Genomic DNA, 19,679 nt, shown 5'->3' with positions numbered 1-19,679 from the left:
TTCCTCCACGAAACGCGTCGAAAGAAGTGGACATGCACTGAGGTTGGGACAGGCTAAGCTGGAAGGATTTTAATTGTGTGATTATACGACTGGCTTGTTCATGACGGATTGGAATATTTTTTGAAAAAGCCATTGTTTTCTGGAAATCTTGTAAGTGTTTTTAAACGTTTTTTTAAATAAAAACCTGTTTTTTGGCATATTACACTATGTGTTTATTATCCTCTCTGGGGAACGGATATGTTTTTTAAACGACCACACCTGAACCAGAAGCTTTTTTGTGAAAGAGCACAGAGTGGAGGAGGAAGTTCCTATTGCGAGTGGAGGAGCAAACGTTCACAGTGATTGCGATCCGGGATTGTTATGCCTCTTTGAATATGGAAGTCTGGTGAGTGCGGTGTGTTTCACAGTCACCTGTAGTTTTCACACTACAGCTATAAGAAGGACTTATCACTGATGTTTTTTTTTATATATACTGTATATATCTTGGAACTTTGTCACTTTTTTTTTTTTTTTGCATCAATTTGATGGTGGACTTTTAATTACCAATTTGCACTTAATCTCTACTGGAGATATTACAATGAGAAACACTTTTAACTATATATGATTATTTGTTAATTATATTGGTTATATGTGATCTATTTGATATTTAGCACTATATCATTCACGTATTAAGAATATTGATTAGCGCAGTGCATTTGTTTGATCTATCTATTTATATTATTAGCATGGCAGCTTTTCATCTTTTATATTTATCACTTTGAGACAGCTTCCATAGCGCAGAATGTTTTTATATTCATAAAACTTTAGGTATATAGTAGGTGTGATGGCTAGGTGTGCACACAGTTTTGCCCATATAGTATAAGTATGCATGCCCATGCACAACATGAAATATGGTCAGATTGTGAATGTATGATGTCACTGCTGCCTGTGACCAGCTATAGTTGTACATATTATAGTTCAGTACATGGATTGCACAGTCAGTACATGTACAATGCCAGTAAATCTCTGCTATTAAAATATAAGTTATTTTTTGTATGACATATCCTCATATGCCTTCCTCACCCTCCTCAGTAAAGTCAATAGTGGTAAAATTATGCATACGAGGGATATTTTAAGTGCAGGACCCCTCACTTCAAAATAATACTCATTCAAATAGAAAAACGTTGTATTTTGACTTCCCTTGTTCCACCTTTCCCCCTCATCAACATGCCAATTTGTTTTTAAATGAAAACCTTGGATTTTCATTACAAACATTATTTTAGACCCAGTGACATCACCACTAGGTCTTTGTGCTTCTCATTGCAATGCTGGCAGTTTAAGGCTGGTGGAAGAAGCCAGCAGGTTGCTGTACATAGCTTTCCGAAAACATCACAACACTCCGCCTCAGTACTCGTTTCAAAAGCCCTCATCCCTTATGCAAGCAGAGGACTAGCTCTTGGGAGAAGTTACAAAAAAATCAAATTGCCTTGATGTGATATCAGCCTCGAGGTGTGGCAAAGGAGTTGCCAGGCTGGGTGTCACCTAGTACACGCGTGTGACGTCATCACGCACGCAAAGAGAGGAGGAGACATTCATCTGGTGGGGTAAGATATGCCGCTGGGTCTGCTCCTCTCTCACGCAGACGTCGGGCTCTCGGTCCATGACTGAGTCCCAGACTTTCAGAGGGAGTGACACAAAAATGACTGTCAGTCATCTTAGGCAGGCCATATTTGCATACAATTCTAATTAAAGAAGAACTGCAGAAGGCAAATAAAATCATAACCCTTGCAATGGGGCTACACCCACACTGCAAGGGTTAAGTGCTCCTTTTGTCTAGAGAACTAAAATAACAGAGTTATACTAACCCAAACCATGATCCCAGGTGACTCCTAGGCTGGTCCCTTCAGCCTAACTCCCCTGCTGCTACAGAAATGGAATGTCCCTTGATGTCCTTACGTCGTATACACTGTATAGGACGTGATGAATCACTGGGCCTTAGACCACTTTAGCATTGAATAGGTGTTTCAAGTCACCACATTCAGCAATCAGAGTGGAGATCAGCCGGTGGAAGTGCACTGACCTCCCTTCTCAATGCAGAGACCCGCTATGCTGGTCCCGGGCCTGCATGGGGGGGGGGGGGGGGGGGGGGCCGGGGTCGACAGAGGGGGTGCCGACAAAGGCACATGTAAGGTGCACACGGGTATGTAAACGGCAATGGCATCACAAGTTTTAGTTATGTTAGGTGAACACTGTAGTGGGAGCTCTAGGGCCGTCATTCGCTGTTAACTCTAAACTGATCACCTGTAAAGCCATTTAAATCATCATCTATGGACAATTTTGGGCATCGCAGTTTTTTGTCATTTCAGCGGTGTACACAATATTAAGGCTTGACATGCTTGGTATCTATTTACTCGAAATATACTCTTTTTTATTTCCTATATTTCACCAAAACATTGCGTATTATATTGTGTTTGTGTGCACTAAAAGTCATTCTAATGTATTTTTTCCTGAGAACATACATATGATAAACAGTTGCACACATATCGTGTGACACAAAAATTTGTAACTACCACCATTTTATTCTACAGGGCCTCTCGTTTCAGGAAAATATATGATTGTTTGCGGGTTTTAAGTAGTTTTTTGAGCCAAAAACGCATATTTTAACGTGTGTGAAAAATAAAACAATTGCCCAGGATGCGAAGTGGTTTATTCTTTGGCCCCAGCTCTGTAGCATTGTTGTCTCCAATTCGTTATAGTCAGTCAGCGCCCCCTGCTCGATGATAAACAGCTGCTCTGCTCATATGAGAGCTGGACAGCCAGTTACTCTAACTGCCACTTTTGTTGATCAGCTATAAAGATGTTACAGGGCAGACTCAGAAAAACAAACACTGCTGTGAAAGTAAATGCTATTGATGACATCATATACAGTATGTCATTTTGTTGTTTTGGCCAGAGCTCTATCACTTAAAGGTGCTAACAGTACAAACCAATTGCTGATTGGTTGCTGTGAATGCATTTTGATGTTAGAATTAAAAAAAAGTGACAGTTGATTGCTGAATGACTGTTAGAATTCTAAATTCAACTGACTCTCAGGGATGATTGCTGATTGGCTGCTATGAATGCATTGTGATGTTAGAATTACAAGAGGTGACAGTTGATTGCTGAATGACTTTTAGAATTCTAAATTCAACTGACTCTCAGGGATGATTGCTGATTGGCTGCTATGAATGCATTGTGAATTTAGAATTACAAGAAGTAACAGTTGATTGATGAATGACTTTTAGAATTCAAAATTCATCTGACTCTCGGGGTGATTGCTGATTGGCTGTTAGAAGTATTGTGATGTCACTGACTTTTAAAAGCAGGTGTTTTGAAGGACTTCTCTGAAGTTGGAGAACACTCTTTGCTTTATCTTAAGAATTGGATTGCGATATTGGATTGCGTATTTCATACCCGATCTTTAGCTTATTAATTGCGTTATTGATTCTACACATTCAGGCAACATTTCTACATGTTTCTATATTATCCTTATACATCTACAGTGTTCTATAACCCGCCATTGTAAACAGTGTTTTAGTAAGGTTTCAGAATCCTCATGGTTGCACCAAAGTCACACAGCAGCGCACCAGGATAAGGAGACCTGTTTTCAAAAATGTGATCGTTATTTTCAGCTAAGATCTGAGATTTGGAAATAAGAGTCACATGACTAAAAGAATAATCCTTATTCTTGTGTTTAAGATTTGTTAACGGAGTATTTTGTATCACACATCATTTGACCCGATATTTTTTATTGGATTACGCTTGTCTGAATTGTAAATATCTGTTCCCCACATGATACCATTCTGGGTAAAGACATGGGCCGCTTTTCTACTGCGCAGAAAGCAGGCGCATACATATTGGTGAAAAGCTGAAATTTCATAAGCTCCTGGTTTATCTAAAAATCCATTTTTATTCAAAACCACAAAACATTTTTCTTTAACATGGTGTAAAGTATGATTAATAATCATGTCTGTCTTCTCTCCACAGAATGTATATACAAGTGATAGTTGTGTTAGTGCTGCTGTGCTCACAAATGGCAGTCATTCCGAATGTGCAGATTACATCCAAGAATGTCACCACTAGGATGATTTAAAGGGCAGAGGAGGTGGAGAAAATGGAGGTTGATCCTGAGACAACGTTTAATAACATTGATACTTCACCTCCAGACCCACTCCTCATAATCACCATGCTGCCACCACTAGAACCGACCCTGACATGCACCCTGCTGGAAACACCGGAACCAGCCCTGACATGCAGCCTGCTGGAAACCCCGGAACCAGCCCTGACATACCATCTGCTGGAAACACCGGAACCAGCCCTGACACAGACCCTGCTGGTACCACCAGAACCAGCCCTGACATGCACCCTGCTGGAAACACCATAGCCAGCCCTGACATGCAGCCTGCTGGAAACACCAGAACCAGCCCTGATGTAGCGCCCTCTAAAATGTCGCTATTCAATTTAGAGATACCTGGACTGTAACCAGTCTAGATACTGATTATACAGAGCTCTGCATTCTATAGGTGTCCCTGAGTCTGCTGGATTGATTGCTCCTCCTGTTGCTGAGGAAAAGGGAGCCTTGGCATACAGTGAGGGAGGATCCACCCTCAGGTTATGACTATGCACCTGGCCCTAGCCAATCCCTGAGTAGGATGACTCAGAGGCATGGTTGAGGGCAGGTGATAAAAGGTCTGGGGACATTGTGGAGAGCTCTCTCTTCCCCTAGGGGCCTCGCCCTAGGAGGACTGTGTGTGATGCAGGAAACTGGCCTGGGCCTCAGCACATGGCAGGTGCTGAGGGACCTAGAGGCCTAGGATACACTGATACTTTGCTGGGCCCATACACGTGGCAGGTGATGGGTGCCTTGTTCTAAGAAGATACTACTACTAAACTGGAGTGCTCCTTGGCAGTTGCAGATGCTGAGGGCACAGAGATTCCAGATCCTGTTGCTACGGAAAAATACCTCACTGGGCCCATACACGTGGCAGGTGTTGGGTGCCTTGTTCTAAGAAGATACTCTCATTTAACTGGAGTGCTCCTTGGCAGTTGCAGATGCTGAGGGCACAGAAGTTCCAGATCCTAAAGAGGAAAATACCTGATGGAAGCTGGGTCGGGGAGGAGTCCGCTTGTTGAGGGGTACCGCAGAGGAGCTGGTGCGAGCGTCCGTCTGGGACCCACAAGGGAGATCCCACACCCTATTCCAGGTATCTGTTCACAGTACTACTACTACTACTACTATTGGTCCCTGGGACCAGATCGCAGTGATTTCGGCCTTAGCGGTTGCTAGGGGAGAAAGCTGTCCTCAGAAGTATTTCCAAATGGCATCCTACAGATGCTAAACCCTCTCTCTCCTATTGATGTTGCAAATAAATACCCTAAAAGACCCTAAGACTCGAGCCGTTCTGTCCGTGAGTGTCGGTGTGCTGTTGCTGATTAAAGGGGAATGGCAGCTGGAACCAACAGGTAGGAGAACCTATTTCAATATTCAGCGGCTCCTTCGGGGGTGAGCGCTACACTGACATGCAGCCTGCTGGAAACACTGGAACCAGCCTTGACACAGACCCTGCTGGCACCGCCAAAACCAGCCCTGACATATACCCTGACATATACCCTCCTGGCACCACCACAACCAGCTCTGCTTGGCATGTTTGCCATCATTTTATTATTCATCAAGCTGGTTAACATCTTTCACATCACAATTAATTTTGGCTGGACCAAGCGTCGTACAAGGAAAAGGGCCTCACGCAAGCGAGGTAAGTAATTTTAGGCCTACATTTTTTTTTTCTATATGTATAGCTATGTCCATACAGTTCCAGTTCTGAACATTTATTCTCATGTCCTATTTTATCCTGCAGGAAAGAAAATGTTTTCCTCCAACACAGCAGAACCGTCAAATCAAGGTTTTCAACCAATACCAGCAGCTCCTCTTTCTGCACTGCCAGCTGTACAACAGAAGAGCACTATAACAGTACTCCTGGAGGACAGTGCCATCGTTTCTGTTGTACAAAAGAGTGACAGTCTTAGCATTATGATGGAACTGGACAAGTCCATTGTCGATATTGGGCCAGTTAGCACATGCATTGACAAAATGATGGCTGAAGATAGCGCTATCATATCAGTGTACCCACATGAGCTGTGCCAGTACTTCACCTCTGGAGAAGAGGTGCTCACCAATGGCCGAGGACAGTTCCATCATTGCAGTTCTCCCAAAGAAATGCACCAAAAGCTTCCATCTAGAGCTCCCAGGGGCCTGTGTCAACTCGATTGTCTATACTAATAAAAATGCATAAAATACTTCCATGCACCCTAGGCAGTGTTGACTGACCACAGAGAAAAAGATCTATGCACATGTGCAAATGCAGGCTTATCCAATCTGGGTAAAACTGGCCAGAGATCACTGTCACCTTATCTTTATGGACCTCCAGCACTATCACATGATAGTGCTGGAGGTCCATAAAGATAAGGTGAGAAGAACCAGGTGTTTCCTTCTTTCCTGGTGGCTGAACAGAGTGGCCAGGGAAATAAAGGAATGATGAACAGGCTTCTTGGGAGGGAGGAAGGAAATGGTGCTTTGCCTTGTATAGTTATAAGGACTAAGAACAAATAATAGCTTATTTGGAGTGGAAAGGTGACACTAGGAGTCTAATTTTGTACCTATCACCACTAGTATGCTATTACATAGGGGGCTTGTAAGACCCCCTATGTGATAACGATTAAGTAACGAGCGTGCGTGTATTAATGTAAACACGCGTCGGATGCACCTACATGCAATTTTTTACCTAAGAATGTTGGGTATCTGTTTACTCATCATAACCTCATCTTTTACAAAGAAATGTTGGAAATACACCAGCATATAATGTAACTATGTCTTTTGAGCACTAGATGGCGGTGTAGTGCAGTGTTAGTCTCTATGCTTATGCATGTTTTGTCTATGATTTATACAGGAAGTTCTGTATATATGTTTTTCTGTATATGATGTACAATGTATTTTGAAGTAATGTCCTTCTAAATACCTAAAACTTAATTCAGCATTCCTCATGATCTCAGTGCTACCTCTAAACACATAACCAACAAAAAAAAATGGGTATTGTGTTTTTGGGCACTAAAATTTTACTACATTTCTGGGTTCGATAAAGAGTTGTGCTAATATTGTGCGACATATACATTTGCAACTGCCGCCGTTTTGTTCTACAGGGTATTTGCTTTCAGAAAATATATAATATTTGGTGGTTTTAAGTAATTTTCAGGCCTAAAATGTGGATGATAACATGTGTGCAAAAAGACAAAAAAAGGCATTGGCAGCAAAAGGGTTAAAGCTGAATCCAAAAGTACCTTTGGCCTTCTCTAGTGCCATGTCAAGACATACTGTATGCTCTTCTAAGCCACATTAATGGAATACCCTCTGTAATCACAGATCTTTGGGTGCACACAAGAAGTAATAAATAACTATATCCTGTGACGCAATCCCACTTTACATATGATTACATTTTAATTTGATTATGTTTTATGCTGATATAAGGGCTTGTTCACACCAAATCCGGACCAAATCAGTGCAGTGTGTTTTGCCGCATTCCGGGCCGGTAAAAAAAACCAAAAAAATTTTATTTATCTTTTTTTAGCCTAAAATGGGCTTTCAGTGCGTTTCAGAGCGTTTGCATCCATTTTTGATGCATTTGAATGCGTTTGGTGCGTTCCAGAGCAGAGAAAATAGGGCATGCTGCAGTTTTTCTACATGCTCTGGAATTAAACGCTCTGCTGTGAACTAGAATACAAAATACTATTGGAATACATTGGATGCAGTTTTGATGCGTTCTGTAACTGCTCTGCTCCTGCTCCGCACTTGGTGTGAACAAGCCCTATGAAGAAATAAAGCAAAGGGATGGCTGCTTTTATTATAATGGTCTAGGCCCAGAATTATGTAGTCTTTCCCCAAATCTGAACACACACATCTAAGAGTATGCATTTCTTTGTCATTTTACTTTGACCACCCCACTCAGATAAACTGCAAACAACACAACTTACTGGTGCGTCCTTTTGGCTGGTCCCCTCAGTCTTGTCATAGTTGTATGAAAATTGAGAAGAAGGCTTGGAAAGGGTAATAGCCTCTGAAGAGAGTGTAGAAGAGCTTCCATATCCATTAGATGAGCCTCTTTTCTTTCCATATATATCAGTGGACTCTCTAGTGTTGGAAACATAGGAAATTCGGGAGTGTCCATCGGCTTCCAAATGTGACCGTGTTTTTGTTGGGCTATGGGGGTAGTAAGTGTCTGAGGTTCGTAGTTCAGAGAGTCCAAGGGACAGGTCTGTATGACTGTATGACTTTTTGCGTGATAGAGAGGTGCTGGTGTAAGTTGGAAGAGTGCTATTGTATCCATAGGAATAGCCGTTTGTAAGGTATTTAGATGAAGAGCGTGATAGAAAATCTGTCCTTTTAGTAGTTGGATCCAGGCAGGGAAGACTTCGATCTAGATCATGGTAGGAACGCAAGTGAGAGCTGGGGTAGTATGAACTACTCAAACTGGACTTAAAAGGCGAGTTATTGCGATCGCTGTAAGAAGAGCTGAGGCCTGAGGTGTAGGAGCCGTAGCCAACATAACTCTTAGAGTAAGAAGGGTCTATATATCTTTTGTAGGTAGATGAAGAATGCGACATCCTGGAAATGAGTAGGTACAGGAGGGGACTCTGGCTTGGACTGTGGGAAGACAAAATCAGCATGTTAGGGAAAGTACTGAAAAATTCTAACTTTTAAAAAGGTATTTGACATTTTTATGTGTACAGAAGAAAAGGAGCATTAGAATGCCTACACTAAAATCTGTGAATTGGTTTATAGCCAAACAGAACTTTCAGTGTGAATCAGCAAAATACATTCCATCAAAATAAAAGTTGAGCAAAGTCTTACACTTGTTGTCTTTTAGAAAGCAGCCAGTGCAGTTGAAAAGCCTGTCCGTTGGCAGCATGCTGTAAAGAAGGACCCTTGTTCTCTTTGTGGAAGCAATGGCCTCTACTGGGCTTTGACACACACCCTGTTAAGCTATAGCTAGAGCTCTTCAGGCAACAGGGAGCATGGACGTTGCTGATGCAGAGCTGTAAGTCTTTTTTTATAGGTTGCTATTGCTGCTGTATTTTATTTTTCAAGGGTTGTATTGGTTTGCTGATTTAAAATCTGGCACCTGGGCAGCATATACACTATATGCATATGGCTTGTTCTACACGTGATCACTTTCCGGTACTAATGCCCAATAATGAATGCACTTTCTCTTCTCATAACTCTAAACATATTGCTACACATGTAACAATTATTTGTGCTATAAGTCCTTTTCTTTCTACTTTTGTATTCACTAGCAATATTTTTCCCAGGTTATAACTCTGACAAGACATTAAAGGAATGTTTTAGTGAGGGAAACATGGATGCTTCCACTGCTGCCTTCCTTCTTATCTTTCAAAGTATTTTTATTAATTTTTGCAGAATAGAATAAAACAATAAGATAGCACATGATGCACAAACAGTATTGCATACAATTGCGTTTCAGAGTCTTCCACATTAGCATAATCAGGTAGTAAGAGGGGATCACTAGAAACCATGCACACAATGCATAATAATTCTGTGAAACAGAATATATCTATTTACCTATTTTTGCCAAATTATCCCCCATCAGCAAAAACAAAATCAAGACAGTCTGAGAGCAATATCAGGCATAGGGATCCACCTGTGTCTGACGCAAACATTTGTTATGATCTCCTCCATATCTATTTAGATAGAAGACTTTCCGTCCAACATAAATGTACTAAACAGCTCACATGTGTGAGCCTAAAGAAGGAAGAAACAGACAAAAAGAAGAGGAAAAGGAAAAAGATACTAAAAGAAGCAGAACAGCTTAAGAGTCCGAAAAGAGTAGATCCGTCCCCGACCAAATAGCCCAACATTTACTTAAACATTAAACATAGTACCCAGAGAAACAAAAAACAGAAAGATTGTACAATGGAAATTACCCGGTTTCCAGCACCCCTGTATATAACATCCAGGGGGTCCAGGTCAATTCAACGCATTTTTTATATCTTGGAGGATGCTGTGAAGTTTCTCATGGACCATAATCCACGACATTTTTTGTTTGACCAAGTGGAATGGAATTGTTGGCAATTTCCAAACCCTAGCTATGGTTATTTTGGCAGCCAATAAAAAGAAAGTAACTCATTTATCCAAAGCTTTAGACAGTCCTGGAATCGGGCAATTCAGCAACACATATTGGGGATCTCGTGGGATCCTCACCCCAGTAATCCTAAATATTAGAGCATAAAGCCGGTTCCAAAAGGGTCTCAATTTAGGGCATTCCCACCATATGTGATACACCGTGCCCGGGTGAACACATCCCCGAAAACAATGAGGAGAAACCTCTGTGTATATTCTCGCTAGTCTGGCAGGAACCATATACCACCTAGATAAAACCTTATAATTAGCTTCTATCAGTGAAATATTAATGCTGCCTTCCTTCTTAAAGTGCCAGTTGTCTGTCAGTCTGTGGCTTCGGTCACTGGAGTCACTGATCTGGAATGGGTATGCAGCAAATGAACATTGAACAACTTGTTACAAGGTTGCTGACTCAAAAGTCATTGGCTTGAAGGAGAATTATGAGGCGAGTGATTTTCACTCAGCCTCATAATCTGAGCCGACCTGTGACAATGAAACTGTCACAGGTCGGCTCAGTAGATCGGGAAGTGAGCGAACACATACCGTCGCTCGCTCACTTCTCGATCTATCCGTGCAGAGAGCCGTGACTGTCACTCACGGCTCCCTGAAGGGATTCCCCCCCCTTCCCCTATCCGATCCTCCAGCGCTGACTGGTGGAACGGACGGGGGAGGGAACAGCTGGCTCTGCCTCTAGATAGGCAGAGCCAGCTGTCACTCATGCAGCTGGGTGGATCCAGACAGCATTGTCGGGATCCGTTCCGGCATCTCAGTATACCACGAGCTGTAGCTTGCGGTATATTGAGCTTTGGGTGATGGGAGGACGCTAGTTTGTGTCCTCCCGTTACCCTTAGGAGAACTATGGGGAAAAGCACTGACCCCATAGTTCTCGTTTAAGACGACAGTTCGGCAACTGGTATTTTCAAGAGAAGTCAGCTAGGCCATATTTCTAATCTTATTGAGCGTGTAATTATTACTCCACAATGCATCCTGTTTCAGTTACACTCACAATTTTTGATTTTCCATGACTTTCAGTCACTATGGCATTTAAATTGGGTAAATCTTCCCAATTGGAACACAGACGGCAATAAAAACCTGACAAAGGTTTTAATCTTTTTCCACTGTATCCAAAACTATAACATGTTTTGGGTTTACATACAGTTTAAGTGGTTCTTTCTAGGGATGGTTGCAGTCTTTGCGCAGATGTGTGCATGTCTGTGTGGACGCTTCACCACCTGCGCACAGGCATAATTCGAATCCTGGCACCTGATGAGCTATTTAGGCTGTGACACCTAGGCCTCCTGTGCTGAGTGATTGTCAGCTAACCTATATTCCTGAGATCCTTCGTTCTGATTGAAACAACACACTACGGTGATATCTCCCAGCACTCATGCCACTTCGAGTGCCTGCGCACCTGTTCTGCCATCAAGGAACCCTGGGACAGGAGCTGCAATGGAGGCCGCCCTCGTCAACTCAGGCTCCACCAAGGTATGAGATACAAGGGCTGTGTTACATGTTGTTGCCTTTTCTGGCTGAAATGCTGCACAGTCTTGCTCACCAGTGAGGTAGAAGCAGTGAAGAGACAACTCACTGGTTCAGCCAGACTGGGGCTCGATGGTATAGGAATCCATGAGTGCTCTCCCTGCTCCCTAGCCTAGTCTAACATAGTCTAGTCTCTACTTTACAAATTTTGTGATTAACAATCAGTGAGTTCTTTCAACTGCTCTTCTAATTTTTCACCTGTTATTTCATTTCGATCTAAGAAACTGAATAATGAAATACGCTCTTTTCTAAATAAAAGTGATAACTCACAATATGAAGTAATTAATTAGTTGGGACAATAGAAATAGTGGGAGAGTTGAATTATACTGAAATTGACTGGTATAATTGTACTTCTGATATAACGAAAAAGATTAAAAAGGTTATTCACAAAGCTGCCGAAGGCAGCTGAGTGAATAACCAACCCAAAGTGAAGTGAGCCGAACGCTGTCCAGCTATTCACTTCTGGCTTTTACGGCTGATTTCAGCTGTACATTGGCTGAAATGAGCCGTACATCGGCTTGCTTCGGGTGGCTTCGGTTTGGCTGAACATGCTCAGCATGTTCGGCTGAGTCGAAGTGCAGAAGGAGTTCGACTCAGCCGATCCAACATCTGGATCGGCTGAGCCGAACCTCCGGCAGGTTTCCTATGGGTTGAGACCTGCTAGAGCAGGGGTGGCAAACTCAAATTCATCGGGGGCCGCATCAGCAGTATGGTTACCCTCAAAGGGCCGGTTGTATAGGACTATGCATCTACTCACATGTGCCCATCTCTGCACCTCTGGATGATGACTATACATCCTTATCACACGTTTATATTCCACGCCTGGTGCTGCTGCACATTCCTACACAGCATACACCTTCCACCAACCATCACTGCAACTTCCAGCACCATGCACTCCGCTTCCCCCGCAACTGCCCCACACATACACGCAGCCACTTACCCAGCCGAATCCCCTGCCGGACCCCGGGTCACTCCCTCTCCATCCCCTGCTGCCTCTCCGCCCGAAGCGCTGCCCGACCCCCGGCCCACAATCTGCGCATGCGCGGTAGATGAGGAGGTGGGGGAGAGAACACTACCGCCACGGCAATTGCTCGCTCGCTTCTGTTCTCCTTCTCGTGCTCGGCCGCTCTGTAGCTGCAGCAGGCGAGAAAGAGAAGAGAAAACAGAAGCAAGCGAGCGCTTGCCGCGGCGGTAGTGTTCCATCTCTAGTCCTGCCGGCGAGGCACCATTGCTGACATTCCACTCGCCCCCCCGCAATTTTCACTCGCCAATTGCGAGGGGGCGAGTGGAAATTTTGAGGCCTGACATAGGGCCATGAGACAGGGCGGAGGCGGAGACGGTGCAAAATGAGGTGGCTGCTGTGCGGGCCACATTACAAGGTCCGGCGGGCCGGATTCGGCCCGCGGGCCTTGTGTTTGCCACCCCTGTGCTAGAGTCTTCTAGCAGGTCCCGGCCAATGAATAACAACTGGGTGGAGCCGGCCATGACGTCACAGCTGGCTTCCCCAAGTTGCCATTGTTTAATGACAGTTCAGCGTCAAGGAAACCTGGGGACGCTGATCTGTCATTGCAACTAGGCGGAGCCAGCCGTGAGATCACAGCTGGCTCCGCCAATGGCTGGCCGCTTGCCGTTGCTTCGGGTTTCACTTCGGCTCAGTCAAGCCGAGGTATATGACTTCGGCTCAGCCAGTTTCGGGAGCTGTACGGGCTATAGTGAATAGCCCGTACAGCAGCCCTTCGGTTGTACTGAACCGAAGGGATTCGGCGGCTGAAGCTAGCCGAAGGATGAACCGCAGCTACGGCTGATCCTTCGGCTAGCTTTGTGAATAACCCTCTAAATGTATGAACTCATTGCAGGACAATTTAGGAATGCTTTTAGAAGCCCTAACTAAAAATCATACTCATCTGAACCTGTTAACCTTAAACAATGGAGAACTTATTACAAAGGTTCATGTAAAGGAAAATCTAGGTAACAGTGACCACAACATGTTTTCATGTAACTTAAGCTGCAAAAGACAAATACAAGCTGTAAACCCCAAACACTCAATTTACCTAATTTCCCATCGCTGAAAGCCACTCACAAAAGACTGGGAGGAAATATCATCAACTAAATATACAGAACCTGCTTTATATTTCAAATGGAATCAAGGTATTTTCTCAGTATTTACAGATGTGCAGTTTGACATTCTATTGTAGGAAAGATTTTTGAGGTATTGGTAAGGGACCCCAATACCCCAATAATAAGTGAGGAATAAGTAGAAATGTGGATATAGGGGTGGCTGTGTATGTTTTATATGTGGACTACAAAATGTTTTTTTTACAGTTCCTTACAGACAGTAATTAGGTATTTATATGGATAGAAGAGTGTCCTAAATATTGTATTTAAAGAGACGTGAACAATTCCTACTCTGAAAATTAATTAACACTGAACTCCAATCAAACAGCTAAATACACAGATGAGACCTCATTTTTTTCTACTGCAGTTCATTAAGAATTCCAGGTCTCCACTCCACCCCCAGCTTGGACTGGAGAGTGATGTAAAAGTAGCAGGCTAATGATCTCTCTGTCACTCTAATTTTTCCTATCAGTATGTTCCTTGTTAGCACATAAACCCCCTTTTACACTGTCTGATCAGGAGGGGATCTGTGCACTGATCCCCTCCTGATGGGAACGGATGTCACCTTTGTGAAATCTGTGTCCATGCAGTTTTTTTTCTCCATCTTACGATGGAGGAAAAAACTGACATTACCAGACCCATGTTAGTGTTTGGACAGCCATTCCTAAATAGATGGGTGTCCGTTTACATCCAGTTACCCCCGATCTGGCATGATCAGGTCCAGAGAAATGGAACTAACCGTAGCCAGGGATAACCAGATGTAAACAGATGCTCAACAAAGGGCCTGACGGAGGGACCCCTGCACAGTCCCAAAACGTTGCAAATCATTTTTATGCTGCAAGAACATTAGTAAAGATAAGACTTTGAAGCTAAAAAGATGTTCGGACAAAATATCTTGAACTTTTACGAGCAACCTGTCTCCCCAAAGCTCTTCCTTTTGCTGCCCAACCAGTTGCAGCTCTCTGACATCTTCTAGTGCTATGCAGGACCAGCAGTCCTGCATTGTATGGAAGGGTGCTGAAGGCCTGTTCCAACGTGGATCATCGGACAGTGAAGAGGTTGCTGAAAAACATTAACTCTTGCAGGGGGTCCCCCTCCCACTGTAAGGGTTAACTGCTTGTTTTGACTAGGGCATGATGAATCAGATGATATACTTACCTTATTCCTCGCTCCATCAGACTTCCTCCTCTTCATGCGACTAGTCCCCCAATGGACTTTATCCTTCCATACAATGTAGGCCCAGCAGTCCTGCACTATACAAGAGGCCACTGAGGCCTGCAACACAAAGTGTTGAACAGCAGAAGAGAGTGCCGAGTCACAGGCAGCATAAGATAAGGTAAGTATATCACCTTATTCTTTATCTGGTTGTCAACTTACAAGGTAATAAGGGGCCTCTAAATCAGCCCCCGATATGTCCAAAGTGCCACCTATAATATTTATTATATGTAATGCTACAGAAGATAGGCATAGACTCAAGATTACTAAAGGAAATGGTCAGAGACTGTGCTACAGAAGAGGTTGGCGACTGAAGTCATGCTATAGGAGACAGTCAGAGACTAGAGACATATTACATGGAACTGCTAGAGATTTTTATTATTGTTGTTATTATTATAATACAGGATCTAGATAGTACCAACAGTTTGCACAGGACTGTACAATATATATGATTACAATAGAGATCACTGTTATTAAAGGCCCCTTTATAAAATGAATGCTTGCACTACAGAATGCTAGGGCCCTTTGGTCACACTTATAATAGTAAAGGGCCACAAGGGCCACAGGGCTGCAGGTTGTGCACTCAGGCTCTTGGGAAAATGAGCAGTTAACCTTTGCAGTGGGGAGTGGAACCGACTGCAAGAATAATTGTTTTTGTCATTAGAGTTCATTCTTTAAAGATAAATGATTTTAAGCAACACTTACTGTTTACCTTCAAAGAGTTGTACGCCTTTTTTATAATCACATAGCTGCGTTCATTTTCCCTGGAGGTGGGAAATTCCTTTAGTTATAATATTTTCGCCTTTGAGATATTTTCCTCTTCTTATTCTTTGGGGTTTTTCTTGTTTTATAGTCCAAAATGTCATTAAACTTCTCTAGGTTTTAATTACGTTTTGAAATTTTTGTTCTTCACATAAAACTAATCCAGACTCGTTTTTTTACCAGCTTCTATCTCTCTGTGGGGTTGTTGCTTTAACGCTTTCTTCCAGCTCAGCTCATTATTATGTATCATGCATGAGTTCATCTTCTAAATTAGGTTCTTTCGGTTTCTTCCTCCTTCTTTGCTATCATCCATAAAAATGCCTCATATCCTGATCTTTCCTTGTGTTTGATGGGTTGTCGTCTGTTTTCTGTCCTGTCTGTCTCTTTCTCTGTTTTTTCCTCAGCCTGGTTTTTTCTTCTTGCTCCTGTAATAGGAGACGCTGTGTCTCACTCACATGGCTGTTGAGTCCCTGTTACCTTGGGAATGACCCTGATTACAAACACTTTTCATGCAGCTCTTCAGTGAGCTGTACACACAGTGACTTACTAAATTCTACCTTGTGTTTACCAATTGAGCAAGTACAGACCTGTCCTAAAAACAAACAGAGTATTTGTATATTGCATGTAAAACGCGTTTGTTGTAAACAGAAATCATCTTCTTAACTCATTTGGCTACTGTAAGCTGCCATCTGATTGTTTCCCCTGGGTTACTGTTCTCTTCCCAAAGTTCTCGGCGGCGCCTAATTGAACAAGTTCACTCATGCACAATCATTTAATAAACAGTACAAGGGGTCTAGCTGCTTTGTGTTCTAGGATCACTTGTACTCTGTAGCACCCATGATGCCTCATATTACAGGCCATTTGTGGCTACGCTTATTCTTTGCTTCTAGAGGCTTCTTCCTTGTCATGTAACCAGTTCCCCAAAGGCTCTTCCTTTTGCTGCCCAAATGTTCTAAGTTTTCTGACGTCATCCGGTGCAGTGCAGGACTGTGCATTGTATGGGAGGACGCTGACTTCTGCTCCAACCCAGAGCATTGGACATCGTAGAGGGAATAAAGTAAGTAAGAATACTTTCATCGTAATATGAAATCATCTCTTCTTAACTTATTTTGCTACAGTAAGCTGCTATCTGATTGTTTCCTTTGGGTTTTTGTTCTCTTCCTAAAGTTCTCGGCAGTGCTGTGTTGAACAAATTCCCTCATACGGTGCAATGCAGGGCCAGCAGTTGGGAGAGCATCACCTGTGCATCACCTGTGCACAGCCATCTTCAGGTCACCCCACCAATTTTCAATTGTATTCAGGTCTTTTGTTGATTTGGAGGTACGCTTTGGGTTATTGTCAGGCTAGAAATTCCTCTTTATCTTCAGCTTTTTAGCATAGGCCTAAAGGTTTTGTGCCAAAGTTGACTGATATTTGTTACTGTTCATAAGTCCCAGTGTTGTTTTCGTGCTGAACATACTCTTTTGGAATTTTGGTCTCATCAGACCATATCACATTTTCCCACATGCTTTTGTCAGACTTGATGAAGGTTTTTGCAAAATATAGCTGGTATGCTTTTCTTAGTAAGAAAAGGCTTCTGTCTTGCCACCCTACCCCGGAACCCAGACATATGAAGAATATGGGAGATTGTTGTCACATGAATTACACAACCAGTACTTGCTGTAAATTCCTGCAGCTCCTTTAATGTTGCTGTAGGCCCCTTGGCTGGACCAGTTTTCTTGCTTTTTCATCAATTTTAGAGGCATGTCGAGTTCTTGGTAATGTCACTGTTGTGCCATATTTCCTCCACTTGTTGGTGACCATGTTCCTTGGTATATCTAATGCCGTGGAATTTTCTTTTGCACCCTTCCTCCTGACTGATATCTTTCAACAATGAGATCCTTTTGATGCTTTGCGGACCATGGCTTTTGCTCTAAGAGGCAACTGAGTAAATGTCAGAAAAATCTGACTAGAACAACTGAACTTTATATGGGCTTATTCAGTCCCTTTAATTGATGGCAAGTGTGTACTGACTACCATTTATCATAAGTTTGAATGTGATTGGTTAATTATTTAACTTATTATAAGAGGGTATGTACACTTATGCAGCCATATTATTTTTATTTATTTAGGTCATATTAAAGGTGGGTCTGATTTTTTTACATCACACAAACCTGGCATTTTTATAGGTGTGTGTAGCCTTTTTATATCCATGCTTACTGCAGTGTGTCCCCTCTCCCCACTGCAAGGATTAACTGATCGTTTTGCTTAGGAGATGACGATGAATGAGGTGATTTACTTACATCACCTGATTCATCTTTAATAATCTGTACAAGGGGTCTAGTTGCTTTGTATACTAGGAACACTTGTACTCAGTAGTACCCATGGTACCTCATATTAGAACTAACTTTGTTGCTAGGTTTACTAATTCCAGTGCACACTTTAATACTCATAGTAACCATCTGCATTCTATCTACTGGTTTGTGCTGAGTAAAATAAATGTAGGTTTATTGTTATAGCTTAGTGTACTTTGCACCTGTTAGTTTTCCCTTATACTTTTTATTGCATAAGTCCACTGGTGTATGATTATGAGATATTGACGGTTTAAATGCCTTTAAACCTGCATAGTATCAAAAACCAAAAGCACACCCCACATATGGAGCTGCACAGTTCAGATAGTCAAAATGATATTCTTATTAGTAACAAACCAAATACAAATATACAAACGTAATTACCACGCTAACCCATAAAAACACTTAAAATCTTCTCTTAGAAAGTATCAGCACAGAACTATGTCAGCAGGTGTAAAGATTGTTTAGCTGTGTATGGTGTAAGACCCATATACTGTAAAGAGTGTCTAACGAGCCAAAGAGTTTATATTGATTTTCCATTATTGTTTCAAAATCTGTATCTGTAGCATACAGCAGCAAAAATAAAGCAATATAAAGCCAGGGGATCAGGCCCAATCTCGAGCAGATCCATGGACTTCAAACTTTAAAGGATGGTAGCTTATTCCAAAAAACACTCAGTAAAATATAAGGTCTTAAGCAGATAAGGGATGTGGGGTTACGTCCCTTACATTGTTACTAATAATAGGCCTATAAAAACTGTCTTGAGATTTATGAAGCTATGTAGAATAGCCCTTGTTCAACATTTAGCATAAAGCAACTGGCTCAGTATGTTTTAGGGTCCATATAGACAGGCATTTTTTTCCTCCATTTGACATGCGTTTGAGTAGTGTAGAGGTCTTTGTTTGACCTGCTTTGCATTGTGTTTCTTCAGATGCAGCATGTAATATTGAATTGTATGCAAAACAGGTCAAACACAACATTTTCTTGCTAAACATTGCTGCTTTCACATGGAAAAGCCTGCAGTTGCCAGGAACGCCTTTCTAAATGAGCCCTTGTTCTGGTCCTGATTTCAATAACCAAGCAACATGAATTTTCAGCCTACAGGCTTCATTTGTCAGCTTTCCTTTTAACTCAACATGGACATGCGAATCATCTACATACAAATGTCAAGTTTAGATATTGCAGCCAAGACATGCAGGTTTTATGAGGCTGCCCTATGCCACAGGTGATGTTTAGTCCACATATGTATCTTGCCAAGGTCTTTTGGTGGCTGCTAGGGATGAGGCTCTCACCACTACTTTGGGTTCCCAGTAAATCCTGTGGGTTTGAGAATAGCGGTTCCAGTGGATTTATTTGTAAATTCCCCACAACCACAATTCACTGCACGGCCAGCAGGCTTAGAAGTGCTAATAAGGTGGCTTTTGGATAAACCAACCCCCTCAGTATAAACTGGAAGGCGGGGCATGGAGCAGCAAGCTTGCAAACTATATAGGGTTAGAGAGATTATAGTCAGT

The 19,679-nt window shown here is 42.5% G+C and overlaps 1 protein-coding gene across 1 annotated transcript in view; it reads right to left on the bottom strand.

Annotated features, from left to right (window-relative positions):
- Positions 1-15,839, bottom strand: part of USP2 (ubiquitin specific peptidase 2) — a 64,407-nt gene extending 48,568 nt beyond the window's left edge. Inside the window, exons 1-2 of the mRNA XM_018569110.1 lie at positions 15,786-15,839; positions 8,041-8,710 (exon numbers count right to left, since the gene is read on the bottom strand). Of these exons, the coding sequence (XP_018424612.1) occupies positions 8,041-8,670 (630 nt within the window). The 5' untranslated portion in view covers positions 8,671-8,710; positions 15,786-15,839. The remainder of the gene's footprint in view (positions 1-8,040; positions 8,711-15,785) is intronic.
- Between the last annotated feature and the right edge of the window lie 3,840 nt (positions 15,840-19,679).

The sequence above is a fragment of the Nanorana parkeri genome, unplaced genomic scaffold, assembly GCF_000935625.1.
Source record: "Nanorana parkeri isolate BGI_ZX_2015 unplaced genomic scaffold, ASM93562v1 scaffold1289, whole genome shotgun sequence".
NCBI classification, from domain to species: domain Eukaryota; kingdom Metazoa; phylum Chordata; class Amphibia; order Anura; family Dicroglossidae; genus Nanorana; species Nanorana parkeri.
This window is presented reverse-complemented; position numbering and strand designations above follow the sequence as displayed.